The sequence below is a fragment of the Sciurus carolinensis genome, chromosome 4 (assembly GCF_902686445.1).
Source record: "Sciurus carolinensis chromosome 4, mSciCar1.2, whole genome shotgun sequence".
In the NCBI taxonomy this organism is placed as follows: Eukaryota; Metazoa; Chordata; class Mammalia; order Rodentia; family Sciuridae; genus Sciurus; species Sciurus carolinensis.
The window spans coordinates 117,833,384-117,849,923 of NC_062216.1; the positions used below are offsets into that span (position 1 = coordinate 117,833,384).

A 16,540-nucleotide genomic window follows, 5' to 3' on the forward strand; every position below is an offset into this window, starting at 1 on the left:
TGTCAAAGCACTTTCGTAATAATAGACAGTTATTGACCAACCATTGTGCCCACCCCCCAAGTGAAAATGTGGAGAATCCTCTCATATTTATTCATATTCGCCCTCCCCAAGCCCTGGATCAGGCTTGCAAGACGCCCAGCACACCCGTGTATGTACCTGTGGCTTTGTCACACACAGGAAAGCACCGGCCTGAGGCCGCTGTTTTTCACGTTGACTTTCTTGCGTATTCACACCCCGCTAGTCAGGGATATGGAACAGAACGCGGGTGCTGTGGATACAGAACGTGAGTATTTGCTGGATGGTGCTATGCCCAACCCGAGGCCTGTGTGGCCGGGCTAAATAGCCCAATATTTGTCTCCTTTGGGCGTTCCCCAGTGTGACGCAATAACAAGACGATGGTGTCATCATGAGGTCACCGCAAGACAAGGGGAAAGAGGCGGGGGAAAGGCTCTCCTTCGAGGGGAAGACTCCTTTCGTCCAGCTCTCGAAGCCCCCTTTCTTGCTCTTCACCTGAGCTTCTCCAGAGCCTTCCACCTCTGATCAGCCCTCTCTAACCCAGACCATAGAAAGCTCCGATTTCAATCCGGGCCTTTGAAGTTTAGGTTCTGGTGGATATGAGACTGTCTAGAAACCCGGCCTCCAGTTGTAAATTTCATCCAATGAAGAAACTAAAGGAGGGGCCAGGAGGTGGGTCGGTGACGTAAAGCAGATTGATTGGCATTCAGTCCATCAACGTCCTGGATTAGCCTCGAGCTTCGCCAATCCAGCGGTAGGGGTGGGACTGTGCAGGCGCAGAGAATTAGTTTGGCTGTCCTCGATTTAAAGAGACAGAAGCTGTCCGGGTCCTTGAAGACGGCCCCCCAATACCCTCCCCCCAAGTCCTTGGGACCACTTGGGTCCCCAGAGCTGGGGAGATGGTTTGCGGAGGCTTTGCCTGCTCCAAGAATGCGCTGTGCGCTCTCAACGTAGTCTACATGGTGAGATTTTGGAAGTGGGGGAGACTTCGGTGCGGAAAGGCGAGTGGGTTGAATCTCTAGGGGACTTCCGGTGGGGAGAGGGGTATATTGGGGGTTCCGGGAAGATTCCTATGAACTTCCGGCGAAGAGGGGATTCCTGGGGATTTCCGTGGAAGAGGAGAGACTTCCGGCGATCAGGGGCCTTGACTGAGGGTGGAGGGAAAGAAGTGAAGACTGTGGGCATAAAGTCCTATCCCTCACTTCTGTGAACCTGCCTCTTTCCAAAACAAGTGGTGGACAGTGCTAAGGATTCAATGTGTATATTACTTCCCTTGTCTGCCTACCCCCATCCCAGTCATTCTGACCTACTTTGGAAAGAGAACCCAGGAATTCTGTTCCTATAGCACCTGCCCCCCCCCCATTCACGCAAATGAATTGTCCTATTTTGCCAAAGTCCCTTTGTGATAGCCTTTGACCGCGCTGCATTCCTGAATTCTTTGAGATGTATCCTGCTTTGTTTCCTATAGCTGGTGGGCTTGTTGCTCATTGGAGTGGCTGCTTGGGGCAAGGGCCTGGGTCTGGTGTCCAGCATCCACATCATCGGAGGAGTCATTGCTGTGGGAGTCTTCCTTCTCCTAATTGCAGTTGCTGGACTGGTGGGTGCTGTCAACCACCACCAAGTCCTGCTATTCTTTGTATCCTGATGTGAAATGATAGGGGTACCTGGGCTCTTGGGACATCTGTGTTGTCTAGGAATAAGTTAGAAAGGGTGTGGGACTTGGATTGTAGGGCCATCTCTTTGCCTTTCCCTATACCATAATCTGCAAAACAGCAAAAGCTGATGTTTTCAACTTGACATGATTGTGTAATTCCTATGAACATGAGACCAGGTGGTTATTTTAAATGGAACATGAAAGAATCTGGATACTGGGGCTGGGGTTGTAACTCAGTTGTAGAGTGCTTATCTAGCACGTATGAGGCACTGGATTCAATCCTTGGCACCACATTAAAAAAAAAAAATATATATATATATACATATATATATATATATATATATATATATATATGAAAATCCTTTAAAAAAAAAAAAGAATCTGGTCACTTTATTCCATTAACTCTTCCTCAGTACATGATCATCCTTGGTTTGGTCTTCATCTTCCAGTTTGGAATCTCTTGCTCATGTCTGGCTATTAACCGAAGCAAACAGGTAAGGGAATGCCCTTTCAAGTATTTGCTTGCCTTTTCCCACCTTGCCAAGTAGGATTTTCATCTCTAATATACTGGTCTGACTCCTAATCTGAACTGTGCCCCTAAATCATCCTAGGTCTATTACTTGAGCTATGTGCTTCCTCTGAAATATGGTTAATTCTCCATGAAGGGCGATCTAGAGGAAGAACCTGAGAAAGCAGACATTTATCATTGTAATGTGACACACCTTCATTTCTGAAGGATGTTGACTTCTTTTGCTAGAACAGGGAAATTGAAGCACTTGAACCAAGATCAGGATGTAGGGGGATAGGGGATAACTTCCCTTTGCTTGTATTCTCTAGACAGATGTCATCAATGCTTCTTGGTGGGTCATGAGCAACAACACCAGGCATGAACTGGAAAGAAGTTTTGACTGTTGTGGCTTGTTCAACCTCACAACCCTGTACCAAGATGACCCCTCCTGCAATGCAGTGAGTTGGTGGGTGGGGGAGCACAGCAGGGAGGAAAGCCTAGGTAAAGATAGCACCCAAATTGGCTGATTTAATTGGAATCTCATTGTCTCTCTCTAGCAGCTTTTATTGGTGCTCTGCTGGCACAAAGATAAATGTACGTAGATGCTGGGGGCATAGCTAAGTGGGATGTCTGTCTCTTAAGATACTAGTCAGATACTAGGGACATTCACCATAGGTATTTGAATGCTTTGAATTATCTGTAAACACATTTTTTATCCTCAGATCTGCAAGAACAGGAGTTCCACATGCCAGATGTGTGGAGAAAAGTTTCTTAAGCATTCAGATGAAGCCCTGAAAATCCTAGGGGGTGTTGGATTATTCTTTAGCTTTACAGAGGTAACATTCTCCAGTTCCCTCACATATACTTTCTCTAGTAAGTATATCCCCCAAATTTCAAAACTACCTTGTGTTTCTCTTCTTTTATTCTCATAGATCCTTGGTGTTTGGCTGGCAATGAGATTTCGGAATCAGAAGGATCCTCGAGCTAACCCCAGTGCCTTTCTATGAGACTATGGACCCTTCTGACTTTTCCCTGTTTTCTCCCAGCTTTTTATTCCTACCTTTGGGAAAACGTAGGGTCTTGTAGCCCTTTTTGTTTAAGAAAAAGGAAAGGCCCTTTGCCACATCCCCTAAAACTAATTGAATGGCTAGGCTTTATGTCCTGACGTATTTTGGAGCAAGATTAAGTAAGGAAGGAAAAAACTCCCTGTGTCCCCAAGTGGATATAAACAGAGCCTGGGAGTGCATTATGTGGGGTGGACTCATTCATAGCTGTTTCCCGTTTTCACTCTTCTACTTGCTGGATGACCTCAACATGCCTTGCCCTGGCTCCAAGAGTAAATTGGATAAAGCCAAGAAGAAAACCAAGAACCCTTGTAATGTGCAAGACCCAGTTTGAGAAAGCTTAGTTGAACATAAGCCACCTTAACCTCCAAAGGGCTCCACAGACTGCCTAGGCCCGGTGTAACTTAAGGAAAGAGTCTTTATGGTTGTGCAGGGAAGTTCCTTCTTTCAAGTGGTTTTTCAAATCACTTAATGGTAAAATCAATCAGAGAAAGAAACATTAAAAAAAGATCATATTTCTTTGTCTTGTTTTGTTTTCCTGTATAAAAAAGGACCCCAATATCAAGGTAGGGAGGGGGAGGAGAGATAGACCCCTTAGTGTATAGAAATGGGGAGGGGGAAGGAGGATAAGCCTCAAAAGGAGGGGTAGGTGGAAAATGTCATTAAGGCAGCAAAATATTCTCTGTAAAAAGTTGGGGGAGTCTTCACGGCCTCAGAGAGAAAGGCAGAGGTCGCCTTCTCAGTGGGGTTCTCTCCACTCAAGTGTCCAGAAGGCGGATAATGACAGCATCTCTTCCTTCTGTGGCAGCCACTCCAGTGCTCACTCTGGATCCTCTTCCTTATGTAGATAAGAGTGCTGCAGGGCTCGGAAGGCAGAGATTCGCTTGTGTGGGTTAAAAGTCAGCATTTCCTAAAGGGAGAGGCAAAGGTCAGAAAACCATGGGGAAAAAAACCCTGCACCTCCGACTTCCCTGGGATGGGCTACTTCTATGTCCCTTTCTGGCCAATCACAGCAGTAATAACTGCAGCCCACCTACCCATCCACCAGGTCTCATGAACTACAATGATCTGGGCTCTTACCTACTACCACATTTCTCATCCCAATCCCACCCCATGCCTATTCCTAGTACCAGGAGCAACTGAGCTCCAGATTCTTCCATCTCAGGCACCACTGACTGCACAGGGCGAGGTCCTCTGGGGGGAAAGGCTCCTCGGGGTAGAGATACATCTCGGGGCCAGTCATCCTCTGGAGGCAGCCCGATCAGGCTGTGGAGACAGGGGAACTCTGGTCAGGACCTTCTCCAGTTCCTCAGGGGAGGAGCCTATTGCCATTGAGAGCTCAGCAGAAACAGGACTCAAAATGGGAAATCCCTTTCCCCCTTGTTGAACACTTACTCAAAGATTTTGCCCAACTGGTCAGCTTCAGAGTTTCCACAGAAGAGTGGCCTGAGGTGAAAAAACATACAAGGTAGTGGTCATTTTCAAAGGCAGTACTGGAGTGACTAATGCTAAGTGATATAATAAGAGTATGGAGAACAGTGATATTAAATTACTAACTATAAGAAATTTCAGTGTCTCTGGTTATAGATAAGGTAATACTCAAGTAAAACAAAGGGCATATTGGGTTGGGGATATAGCTCAGTGATACTGCTTGCCAAGCATGCACAAGGCACTGGGTTTGATGCCTAGCACCAGTGGGGAAATAAGAACATGGATAGATAATGGCTGATGAATAAAAGGTCTGGAGAATTCAAAATGTTTAGGGCTTTTGGGTCCCATACTTCCGACGAAACATCTCTGCAAAGATACAGCCAACGCTCCACATGTCCACAGGGGTTGCATATGTAGACTGCAGAAGAACTTCAGGAGCACGATACCAGAGTGTAACAACCTAAAGGGAACAGGAGTGGGTGAGGGCACTCCCAGTTATCATGAATCACAGTTATCTGACTGAAGACATGAAGCACAGGACTTCTCAAATACTATAGGCAATCACTCTCCTACCACCAAGCAAAACCCATTTTGGCTCTCATCTTTCTACTGACCACAGGTGTAAGGGCCATCTGGTAGCTGTATATTCTGGCCAGGCCAAAGTCAGCCAGCTTGACTGTCCCACCACTTGTCACCAGAATATTTTCTGGCTTCAGGTCCCGATGAACGATGCAATTGGCATGAAGAAAATCCAGGCCTCTTAGAAACTGGCGCATCAGATCCTGGTTTGGAAGGAGGTACAGACTTACTGGAAACAGGCACCATACCTGAAATCCCAAGCTCTATTACACAGAGCCCAATCCACCTTTCAAGTTCTACCCACAGTACTCACCTTGATGGTCTCAGTTGGCAAGCCAGGTGGTGGTGCCTTGTCCAGATAAGTCCTTAGGTCTTGGTCAACATGCTCAAACACTAGGGTCACCTTGATTTCCCGGTCAGTCCGGGAAGTGGCACAAACATCCATCAGCCTGGCCAGAATAAATGGTCACATACTGCTCAATCTCCTTTGATCTGATACAGTTTCCCTTATTTTCTCAGGTTGTCCACTCCTTTTCTAAGCACACATCTCACTTATAGATTATCTTTACCCATTACTCCCCACTCCCACCCTTCCACCTTCTCACCGGACAACATTGGGATGTTCAAAAGCCTCCAGGCGCCTCAGTAAGGCCACTTCACGAACTGTGCTGATGGGAAGGCCCCCTCCAGCTCCTCCTCCATTGGGCACTCTCACACTCTTGAGGGCCACAAAGTGGCCACTGTGGGGATCACGGGCTTTGTACACCGTCCCGTAGGCACCGACACCAATTTCTGCCACTGGTTCATATCGTGAGGTAGCCATTCTCAGATCAGGGGAGACCCTATAATCACAGAGACTTCTACCACCAAAATTTCCTTCCAAAGATAGGATGGTATGAGAGTGCATTAACAAAGCGATTCCCACATAGACACCATCATCAGCATCCCATTCCCTTCCCAACCTTCCAGGGGCCGCGCTCAGGAAACACAATGACTCCACTAGCAACCCCTCTAGCCACAAGAAGCTCTGAAAGAAAAAAATTGCCTGTTTTCCTTTGGGACCATCGTGCCGTGCACAAAAGAGATCACACATGGCCCATCTAGTATCGAAGATTTTACACCCCACCTTCCCACCACCACAAAGGCCCCACTTCCCGCCCTTGGGCGACCCTTCCATAACCAGCCCGCCTGGCGCACGCATGAGAAGCCGTGGGGGGCGGGGACTGGCACCCATTCCTGGGAAGGGGCTGCACTTACTTCACACCAGGCCGAGAGCTTAGGGGACAGCCCCGTTATCGGGACCCCGGAGCCGGTTCCTTTGGCGCCATACACTTGAGCACGGTCCAGGGCAGCTGGACTTTACGGGCGGGACCATAGACACAGGCCGCAGGCTAGAGAGGCCCCCTCACCCCCACCCTCACCATGTGACCAGCTGCCAAATAGGCGCGCGGAAACAGGGAGGGAGGGACGAACGCCGGACGTTCGGGACACGTGACCACTACCCATGCGCAGAGGGGCAGTCGGAGCCTCTGACTGAAAGGGGGGCGGTGAGGGAAGGGGGCCGAGGGGCGACAGCAGCCACGTGATCTGTTGCTATCACACGTGACCGCTTGACATTGCTCTTAGGAGCAGAGGTGTGGTTACGCAGCGAGACATGTGACTGACTGCCAAACCCGGGCTGCGGAGGGGGGGCGCTTGGGGGCGAGGGAGGGTGGAGTGGAAGGCGATGCCATGGCAACCTGGGCCACCCAGCTTTCGACTCCCGGCTGAAGGCCGAATCCCAGCGCATCTCCAGTCCCTTGCATGTCTCTCAGTCTCTTCCGTTTTGGTGGCCAGGTTGTAGTCAGGGTGAGGGTGAGAGTACCAGAGGTGGTGCTGTCATCTTTTCGCTCCACCGCCATGGGTAAACATATTCTCATTTGTGTCTTTGTTTCACTCATTCATTCGACAAAATTTTGCTAAGTGCTTGCTTCCAGTTTGTAGGTAGTGTTTTTGTTTTGGTTAGGTTTTGGCATCTCAGTCACTAGCCCTCCGAAGTAGTGATAAGGCTGTAAAGATGTATAGCCAATAGTGTGATCTTATGAAATAGAGTAGACAATTCCCATGTGAGGACCAAAGTAGGATTTAAAAATGGACAGAAGGTAATACAATAATCTAACGGGAAGAGTGGCAAGGTAATGCCCTCCCCTCTTCCCAGCTTCCAAACTTCCCTGAGGGTGTTAAAGCCTTTGAGACCAGATGTCATTTTGGCGGAGAAGTTATTGATGAGCAGGAGACAGGAATATTTGACCTTAAAAGTTCTTTTCGGCTCTGAGATTCTGCGATTCTGTGATGCGTGTGTCTTATATAGACAGGTAGATATAGAGGTGAGCATGTGAAAGGAAGTCGCTCTCCCCACACACGACTACATTATGTGAAATGACTTGGGCCCCTCTGCAAACCTCATGACTACTCATTGAGCTCATTGTGCTTCCCTCTCTTCTTTCAGTACAGCTTTCTTAACCTTTATCCATGCCCAGAAGTAGTAGTTGTTTTCAAAAGGCTTCAGTCTACAGACACCTAGATAGAGGTAGATTTCTCTGACTTCTCTTGTACTATTAGTTCCAACTTTATTACCTCCCAGCCCTTTGGAGGTATGGGAGTAAGGGTCACTATCCCTTTTGTGGGAATTTGTCTAAAATCTGAAGCCATGTAAAAACATTTTGGTGGGCTGGGGATGTAGCTCAGTGGTAGAGCACTTGCCTAGCATGTGCAAGGCCCTGGGTCCAATCCCCAGTACCAGCAAAAAAAAAAAAAATTGGGGATTGGTGCTGGGGAATTGAATCCAAGGCATAATGAATGGTAAGCATGTGCTCTACCACTGAGCTGCACCCCCAGGACTAAAGTCTGTAAACATTTTATTACCGTTTGCCACTTCTTTTATCCTAATTTGTAACGTCCCTAACTATCTGGCTAACAATGTAAGAGTTCATATGAATAGAAATCATGATTCAGGGTAAAATGGAAGACATATAAGTACAGATTCCCCCCCCCTTTTTTTTTCCATCTGATGCTTGTAGTTCTGGGTCCTTGCTAGCAAGGGAACCTAGGACACTCCAAAGTAAAACCTCCACAGTGGTATTACAGGGGCTTACCACAATGCTGAGTAGGAGGATGGCAAGTTTGAGGCTAGCCTGGCCAACTTAGACACACACACACACACACACACACACACACACAACTGTGAATGTAGCTCAGTGGTAATGTGCCCTTGGGTTCAAACCACAAAAACAAACAAAAACACAAAACAGCAACAAACACCTCCATGCCTGGGCTGGAGAGGTGACTATTTTATTGGCTACCTTGCTAGGGCTGGTTGGTTTGTATGGCTTCTGGAAGACTAAGATAAATGTGTGATTTTTCAAACTCCCTTCCTATATTAGTTCCCATTTCAGCCTTCCCTTCACTCTCAGACTACTGCTGCTTACTGTCTGTAAAACAGAAGCTATCCTCTATATCTGCCTGATTCTCAGCCCCCTTTTCCTGATTCATTTATTTGTCCATCCAAAACATCTGAATACTTCATAAAAACATTGCCTCTTCTCTGTCACTTTCTGTTGGGAGTCTTAATTTGGCAGTCTGTCCCTGGCTCCATCTCCTCCCTTCTCCTGTTAATTACTCTTTTACTAATTAATTTTTTCCCAGCATGTTTGACCCAGTGGGCTCCCCTGAAATCTCTTTTCCCTCAGCTTTGCAAAAGGGATGTGAGGGAGGATTTTAAGTGTAAGACAGAAAAAAAAAGAAAGAAAAGAGAAAGTAAAAGAAAGAAAAGAAAAAAGAAAGAACGATTGGGTAGAAGTGGTTCTCAGGCTCTAGACCCCCATAAAATCAAAGAGCTAAGTGTGTGTGTGTGTGTCTGTGTGTGTGTGTGTATGTGTGTGGGGGGAGGGGGCGCCTTTAGTGTAGTGGAGGTGAAGGCAAGAGGGTACCAGGAAAAATATTCCCATCCCTTTGGCACTCCTATTTGTCTTGCTCAGTCACCTCCCTCACGCGTTACAATGAAACGCTTCTCTGACACAATCCGATTCTATTCCTTATACACACACCTCTCTTTTACAGTCCAATGCCCAGCACACTTTTCAGTCTTTTGTGTAAGAGTGTCTATTGCTTGAGTCAATCCCTTGCTCAGCTCTTTGCACACTCGCATTTCGCATAAACCTCTCCCCTGGTACACCTGTATCCTTTGACCACTTACCTTCTCTTACATTCTCTCTCGCGCACACACACACCCACTCCCCTACACACACCTATTCTCCTACCCAAGTGCACACTCCCCTTCTTCGGCCACTCCCCTCCCTCCACCCTCCCGGGGCTCACACGCTTGCCCCGCCCCTGGGGACACCTGCTCGTGTAGGGCAGGGCGGGGATGCGCAGCCGCGGCCCCTTCTCCTCCTCTCCCCTTCCCCGCCCCTCCCTCCATCCCTCACCGGCTCCCCGGCTCCCGCCCCGCCCGCCCCGCCCGCCCGCCGCTCCGGGGGGGTCTCCGCCGCCGCCGCCGCCGCCGCCGGAAGGAGCCGCCATTTGCCACCGCCGAGCGCACGGGCCGAGCCGAGCCGGATCCGGGAGCCGGAGCGGGACTGGGGCCCGGAGGACGGCGATGGGGGGCGGCCCCGCCGCAGGAGGACCCGGGCGCGTAACCCCGGGGGCCCGGCCCGCTCCGGACCCGGACCCGCGGGGCGCGGCACCCTGAGCCCCCCTCCCCGCCCCCTGCCCCGGCCATGGTTGTCCACCCCGCCACCCCTGGGCCACCAGCCCTCTCAGCCTCGCGAGTCCCGGAGCCCGGGTGGTGTCAGCAGTGAACAGCGTTTGCAGGCCCCGAAGACCCCAGCCCGGCTCGGCTCTCCAGCGCGCGCCCCCTTCCCGGCCTTGTCCCTTCCCTTCCCCCCGCCGCCCAAGAACCCCCCTTGCACGCCGCCCCCCGCCCCCCGGAGCCCGGACGATGCTCAAGTCTCGGCTCCGCATGTTCCTGAACGAGCTGAAGCTGCTGGTGCTGACCGGCGGGGGGCGGCCCCGGGCCGAGCCGCAGCCCCGGGGGGGCGGGGGAGGCGGCTGCGGCTGGGCGCCTTTTGCCGGCTGCTCCACCCGGGACGGCGACGGCGACGAGGAGGAGTACTACGGGTCGGAGCCGCGGGCCCGGGGCCTGGCCGGGGACAAGGAGCCGCGAACCGGACCCCCGCCACCGCCCGCGCCGCCGCCACCGCCCCCGGGCGCGCTGGATGCCCTGTCGCTCAGCAGCAGCCTGGACAGCGGGCTCCGAACCCCTCAGTGCCGGATCTGCTTCCAGGGCCCAGAGCAGGTCAGGCCTGGGCACCTGGCTGGGCAGGGAGGGGTGGGGGCGCGCACCTGGGCTGTCTACGGAGACCGCGATCAAGGGGCGGGGCCTGAGGAGACTGGGCGGGACCCAGGACCCGGGTGGGAATGGGGTGAGGTGGGGCAGCCGGCAGGAGATTCCTGGAGCGTGTTTTGGGGTTGGGGTGTCGGGGGTCCTTAGGAAGAGGTGGGGCTTTTTCCTGAGAGGGCTCATGATTCCTCTCACCCATTAATGGGGACAGCATTGTCTCCTGCTCCCCTTAGCCAGTACCGCCATTGACTGAGGGGACCTATTCTCTCAGAGATGGACCGAAGGGAGAATGCATCCGTACCCATCTTGACGGGAGGGACCCAACCAGAACCCTGCCTCACTATTTCTCCCGCTGGGGCACTTTTCACTTCATATTCTGCAACTTTCCATCTCATTCCAAAGATCCGCCTTTGTTACATTTTATGGGCAAAGTTGTCCCGGGATGGTGCCAGAGGGTGTCTCTGTGTAGTGAGAAATAATTCCTTGACTAAAGGGGAACATGCTTCACTCCCACCTCCAAGATTTCCCCCCTTTTTAATATGTGGAAACAGACTAGTAATCCATTCCAGTCCCCATCAGATCTATGAAATACTGTACTTTACAATGATGGGATGGGGGAATGAAGCCATGGTTCAGAAGCTCTCACCCTCCTGTCCCTCCACATCCTAGGGGCAAGCCTTCTCTCTCAGAGATATTAAAAAGTACCTTTTCCAAGTTCTAGGAAAAAAGGCCCAGTATTCCCCCCAAGCCCCATCTCGCATCCTTTTGGTATGGGAAGTTTTTCTTGAACTCTAACTTCCTTCTTTTCTGCTGCTGCCTTAGCCTCTTGTCAGGGTTGGGTGAAAGACCTGAGGGTTTTTGTCTTTTTTTTTTCTTTCCGGTTTTGGGGAGCAAACCCAGAGCCTCGCACATACTAGGCAAGCGCTCTAACATGAGCTACCTCCCAAGTACAGGTCTGAGTTTAAGAGAATGACTGCCCTAAAGAGGTTTCCCTCTCCAGGAGCACGGCAGAACGGAATGGGATGGTGATGACTGACAGGGCCTTTCCTCACACTTCCTCCAGGGGGAGCTCCTCAGTCCCTGCCGCTGCGACGGCTCCGTGCGCTGCACTCATCAGCCCTGCCTCATCCGCTGGATCAGTGAGAGGGGCTCCTGGAGCTGTGAACTCTGCTACTTCAAGTACCAGGTCCTGGCGATCAGTACCAAGAACCCATTACAGGTGAGGTGCAAAGAGTGGACTCAGACTGAGGGCCTTTCTGCTATAGGGATCATAGACCCTCCAGGGAGCCTATTTTATCTCATTTACTCTTTTTCCAAAGACACCCCTCCCCATTTTGGAAGTTTCCTGTCTGTAAATCCTTCCTTCCTTTATTTATTCGCAAAGACATTTATTGGGTGCCCCTTGTATCCCAGGCCCTGTTAAGACACTGGGACAACAGAAAAGGAAAAGATGAGAATATTGTTGATGATGATGATCATGATGATATCAAATGCAGTGTTTTCTGTGTAGCAAGCTTTGGTGAAATCAACTCTTTAACTCTTTTAATGTTCATAATAATCCTATTAGTTACATACATTATTTCCCCCATTTTACAGATGAGAACACTGATGCACAGAGGGATTTAAAAACTTGCCTAAGATTACTCAACCAGTAAGGGATGGAGTTAAGTTTGGAATTCATATCTACATGTTTTGGCTTTATGGCACTTGCCTGATTCTGCCTTTCTAAAATAAGACAGACAAATAATGTCAGACAAGTATCACATTTTAGGTTTGATCACGGCACTGGGAAGACAGGTGTTAATCCTGTGTAAATGATATGGGAAGGCTCCTGGAGCCTCCTCCCCTTCAGGGTTGCCCGTTACCCAGTCCTCTGTCCCTTTCTGTGACCTTTTGGAGTCTTTTCTCCTACACAGTGGCAGGCCATCTCCCTGACAGTTATCGAGAAAGTTCAGATTGCAGCCATAGTTCTGGGCTCGCTCTTCCTCGTCGCCAGCATCTCCTGGCTCATCTGGTCCTCACTCAGCCCTTCAGCCAAGTGGCAGCGGCAAGATCTGCTCTTTCAGATCTGTTACGGCATGTACGGATTCATGGATGTTGTCTGCATAGGTGAGGGCACCTCTCTCTCCCTTATGTGCTTAGCATCTTCCTTTTACTCACCCCCTTAACTTCCCTGTCCATCCCTCAGTTTCATGGTTTTGTTTTCTGCCATGGGAGTCCTTAGAGGTATTCCGATATCCCTCCCTTACCTGCTTCTTCAGGATTCTTTGCAGCTATATCTTCTCACTCAGTAATGTGTGTTTAAGGACCTTTGGCCTCAATCTCAACAGCAGTTGATCCCAGATTTCTTTCCTTCTTGCTCAGGCCTCATCGTCCATGAAGGCTCTTCTGTCTACCGAATCTTCAAGCGCTGGCAGGCAGTGAACCAGCAGTGGAAGGTCCTGAATTATGACAAGACAAAAGACATAGGAGGAGATGCAGGGGGAGGGACGGCAGGGAAACCAGGCCCCAGGACCTCACGGACGGGCCCCCCCACTGGGGCTACCAGCCGTCCCCCAGCTGCCCAGCGCATGCGGACGCTCTTGCCTCAGCGCTGTGGTTATACAATCCTGCACCTCCTTGGACAGCTGCGGCCACCAGATGCCCGTTCCAGCTCCCATTCTGGCCGAGAAGTTGTCATGAGGGTCACCACCGTCTGATCTGGATTCCAGGAGCAGGGATCTTAAGTCAATGCATCAGCCAGACATGAGCTCTCATGGCTGCTGGAGGTACCACCTGGACAAGGTGTTTGGGGCAGTGGCCCCCACCACTGAGGATCTCTGTGGGCAGCCTCAGGCTGGAGACATTGTCTGTTCTCTACTACCCATTGGGTAGAGACACCTGGATGACATTCTAGCCACCACTGACAACTCATACTCATCCTGAGATGGTCAGTGGGCAGGTGGGGAGAGCAGCTTTTCTTCCCTGGAAAGAACCGTCTTTACCTCAGCTCCTAGGGCCTCCAGCCCCCGCCGCCCCCTCTAGCTCCATCATGGTGACTTGGCAAAGGGGGACCAATGCCAGAAGAAAGGGGTTGTAGACCCCCATTCCCCATCCCATGGCCATAGGGCATCTGGCAATAAGACTAGTATACATTGACCTCCCGTTCCCTGCATGAGGGCGGGGGACTTCCCCCTGCTCCATCCCCCATTGCATGGGGGAAGGGCATAAAGAATCATTTATATGCACGTGGAGACTCCTTTCTCATCTGGGGGTTTTCTGGAGGGCTGGGAGGTTTTCTGGAGGACTGGGAGGCTTCTCTGCACAGGTTGCAAATCCCAAATGCAGCAGTGGGTTCTGAGTTGTGACTCCCACTTGCTAGAAAAGAAGTCACTTTGGCTGCTAGATGGCAGTGCTCAAAGGTATCTAAGGAGGGTAGACCTGCCACCTTTGAGTTGTGTGATTTAGGAAAAAAATCTCTAGAGTTTTCCTGTCTACCTCATAGAGTTGGAATGAGGATAAATGAGGGACAGGTTGGATGCCATTGCAAAGAAAATCACTAGTGGCATAAACATTTCTAGACTAGTTGATGGTTCATTTATTTCAAATAGTAACTGGTATTTCAAAAATTCCAATGTGTTTTTCATCAGGAGTTGCACAGAACCTTGGAATTTTGTTTTGAACGATATAATAGATATGGAAATATGAGGGGTAATAGACACTGAAAATGTGAAGGATGGTGGTTATTTGTAAGGATGAGAACTCTTTGGGCCAGGGATGTACTCAGGGCACTTGCCTGAGAACTCCTCAGACCTTCTGAACATTAGAGCCTGGTGGATGGGGAAAGGTTGGAGATGTCCATCTTGCTCTGGAAGTCATCTGAATTTTATTCTTCCCAGGTACTATGCTTCTCCAGAAAATTGGTATGAAGCGAATATGGACTCATGGAAGGAGTCCCTCAATATTAGGAGTCTCTGTCCCCAACCTAAGCTATTTTTATGAGAGTTCAGGGTCACAGGTCTGATCCTGGTGTGCCCAGTTAGTAGTATTAAGTGGAAAGTATTGTGCATGGAGGCAGAAGCATAGAGAGGGCTGCTGTTTTTAAAGAAAAGTTTGGGAAGGACTAGTTGAGATGTGGGCCAGAGGGCTGTGGTATAGCTGAGTGGGAGAGCACTTGCCTAGCATGCACAAGGCCTTGGGTTCCATTCCCAGCACTGAAAAAAGAAAAGAAAGAAAAAAAAAAAAAAAAAAAGAAAAGAAAAGAAAGAAAGAAAATGGGTCAGTCTAAAGTCTGATCCCTTTCTCCTGAGGCCTGGGGGCTGTGTATTATATGAATGATGGTGTCTTTTAAGTGAACCATTCATCAACATTAAAATAATTCCTTCTTACATTGCTAAAGTCAGATTCAGAGACCTTTCTTATTATTGATCCTTCTCTTAGGGAAGTTTCTGTTCTTCCTCCTCATGGGGGTGTTCTGGAGAAAAATCTTTTCTAAAGGCCCACATATCCTTGGGCAGGAAACCTTGATCCTCTTTCCAAAAGGGGTCCTGGGTGCTGTCCATGGTGCTGGGGTCCAGACACACTTGGGAGTATAGGAATTAAAGCTGAACTGGGGTCTGATTCACCTCAGTGTGGAAGCATATCACTTCCAAGTTCTGAGGAGATCAGAACAGAGAGAGTACTGAGGCTGAGCCCTCCATCTTCCTAGTGGGAAGCTTTCCCCAGGGACATATCCCTCTACACCTTCACCTGGGGAAATGGAGGGCCAAACTTTATACACTGGCCATTCACAGAAGAGCTGGTAGGGGCCAGATGGGAGATAGCATATCAGAGTGACTACTAATACCCATACTGGCCAGTAGGGCTCAGGTAGGTAAGGCATACATGGAACTTCTGTGCAGAGCCTGAGCCACGTAGAAGCTTAGACACATCCAAGAACACAGACATGCTCACACAATCTCCATTTCCATTCTGGGCCCTATAGCCAGGCCCAGTTCTAGTACTTCAGCACCGGTGGAGGTCTGTGGATAGGGGTTGGGACCAAGTCAATGTGGTATCCTCTCCTTCCCTCTTTTTTTTTTTTTTTTTTTTTTTTTTTTAATTTAAAGAGATCCTTGTCCAGGAAAAGGGTCATGAATACTTCTTCATGAACCCTCTTCAAGTGGGCATTCTTTCTTACCAGTGAAGGAGTATGGGTGGGTAGGAGTCTTATCACTGATTCCAGGGCAAAAGGCCCAATAGTAGGCTGGGCTTTATTCTCCCTTATAGCTCAAATCTGCTAAAAATCAGGTCACTTTAAGTTCAAGTTGAGCTTGGTGATAGGGGAATACAAGTGGAGATTGTGTTTAGTGAGAAGGAGTCTCTTGGGTGTCTGCACATGATTTTGGGCATGCCGTGCCCCTCTGTAGATCTCACATTGTTCCCTCCACAGAAGGTCTTTTGGTTAATGGAGTTTCCGTGGTCAGGGAGCCATGTCTAAGATGGGGCAGAGGTAGGACAGAGAAAAAAGACATGTGAAATGAAATCTCTACCAACACCCTGCTAACTGGAATCAGTGGCAGGGGGCGGGAGACAGGAGGAAGGGGCAAGCCCTGACAAGGGAGGGTAATCTGGGATGCATAGGGTGTTGAGAGATTTATCTGAATGGAAGATGAGTTAACATGTATACATTACAAGGGAAGTACTGTGTCCAGCCTCTCTGGGCCAGAGTGCTGACTCAGAAACAGAAGCTCCCTTTGCCCACCCCAATGCTCCTACCACAATGCCCTGGGGCTTCTGACCACCCTCACACTAAATTTTTATACTGTCAGATTCCACACTTTCCTTCCTGTGACCCTCTTTCTCTGAAGGAAATTATCTTGTAACTTTTTTTCTGGAGAAGGCAGAGTAGCCATTCTAGGATATCCTTTAATTCTGGAAGTTCAAATTCC

General features: G+C 49.6%; 3 protein-coding genes across 4 annotated transcripts; 2 read left to right on the forward strand and 1 right to left on the reverse strand.

Moving 5' to 3' along the window:
* Positions 1-756: 756 nt before the first annotated feature.
* Tspan31 (tetraspanin 31) lies at positions 757-3,762 on the forward strand. Of its 2 annotated transcripts, none has more exons than XM_047551571.1 (6): positions 757-1,016; positions 1,484-1,651; positions 2,083-2,163; positions 2,507-2,635; positions 2,900-3,013; positions 3,110-3,762. In XM_047551571.1, exons 1-6 carry the CDS (start codon positions 915-917, stop codon positions 3,182-3,184), a joined length of 669 nt encoding a protein of 222 aa, XP_047407527.1. In that variant the 5' UTR covers positions 757-914; the 3' UTR covers positions 3,185-3,762. The 2 variants fall into 2 exon arrangements, with proteins under 2 accessions (XP_047407527.1, XP_047407528.1); XM_047551572.1 differs by having other exon boundaries at positions 760-977.
* Positions 3,737-6,730, reverse strand: Cdk4 (cyclin dependent kinase 4). The gene is made up of 8 exons (XM_047551570.1): positions 6,509-6,730; positions 5,857-6,093; positions 5,565-5,700; positions 5,287-5,454; positions 5,023-5,132; positions 4,637-4,687; positions 4,372-4,507; positions 3,737-4,151 (listed from the first exon to the last, which is right to left on the reverse strand). Exons 2-8 carry the CDS (start codon positions 6,072-6,074, stop codon positions 4,062-4,064), a joined length of 909 nt encoding a protein of 302 aa, XP_047407526.1. The 5' UTR covers positions 6,075-6,093; positions 6,509-6,730; the 3' UTR covers positions 3,737-4,061.
* A 2,899-nt stretch (positions 6,731-9,629) lies between these two features.
* Marchf9 (membrane associated ring-CH-type finger 9) lies at positions 9,630-14,970 on the forward strand. Its single transcript, XM_047549637.1, has 4 exons — positions 9,630-10,586; positions 11,695-11,850; positions 12,548-12,740; positions 12,996-14,970. Exons 1-4 carry the CDS (start codon positions 10,230-10,232, stop codon positions 13,328-13,330), a joined length of 1,041 nt encoding a protein of 346 aa, XP_047405593.1. The 5' UTR covers positions 9,630-10,229; the 3' UTR covers positions 13,331-14,970.
* The last annotated feature ends 1,570 nt before the right edge of the window (positions 14,971-16,540 follow it).

Excerpts from the sequence above, each read along its gene's own strand:
- Cdk4 (XM_047551570.1), bottom strand. The coding sequence starts at position 6,074 with ATGGCTACCTCACGATATGAACCAGTGGCAGAAATTGGTGTCGGTGCC. Across the intron at positions 5,455-5,564 it reads TGCCAACTGAGACCATCAAG|GATCTGATGCGCCAGTTTCT; the intron begins GTGAGTACTGTG and ends CTTCCAAACCAG. Across the intron at positions 4,152-4,371 it reads CTGGAGCTCAGTTGCTCCTG|GAAATGCTGACTTTTAACCC; the intron begins GTACTAGGAATA and ends CTCTCCCTTTAG.
- Tspan31 (XM_047551571.1), top strand. The coding sequence starts at position 915 with ATGGTTTGCGGAGGCTTTGCCTGCTCCAAGAATGCGCTGTGCGCTCTC. Across the intron at positions 1,017-1,483 it reads GGAGACTTCGGTGCGGAAAG|CTGGTGGGCTTGTTGCTCAT; the intron begins GCGAGTGGGTTG and ends TGTTTCCTATAG. Across the intron at positions 2,164-2,506 it reads CTATTAACCGAAGCAAACAG|ACAGATGTCATCAATGCTTC; the intron begins GTAAGGGAATGC and ends TGTATTCTCTAG.
- Marchf9 (XM_047549637.1), top strand. The coding sequence starts at position 10,230 with ATGCTCAAGTCTCGGCTCCGCATGTTCCTGAACGAGCTGAAGCTGCTG. Across the intron at positions 10,587-11,694 it reads GCTTCCAGGGCCCAGAGCAG|GGGGAGCTCCTCAGTCCCTG; the intron begins GTCAGGCCTGGG and ends CACTTCCTCCAG. Across the intron at positions 11,851-12,547 it reads GTACCAAGAACCCATTACAG|TGGCAGGCCATCTCCCTGAC; the intron begins GTGAGGTGCAAA and ends TCTCCTACACAG.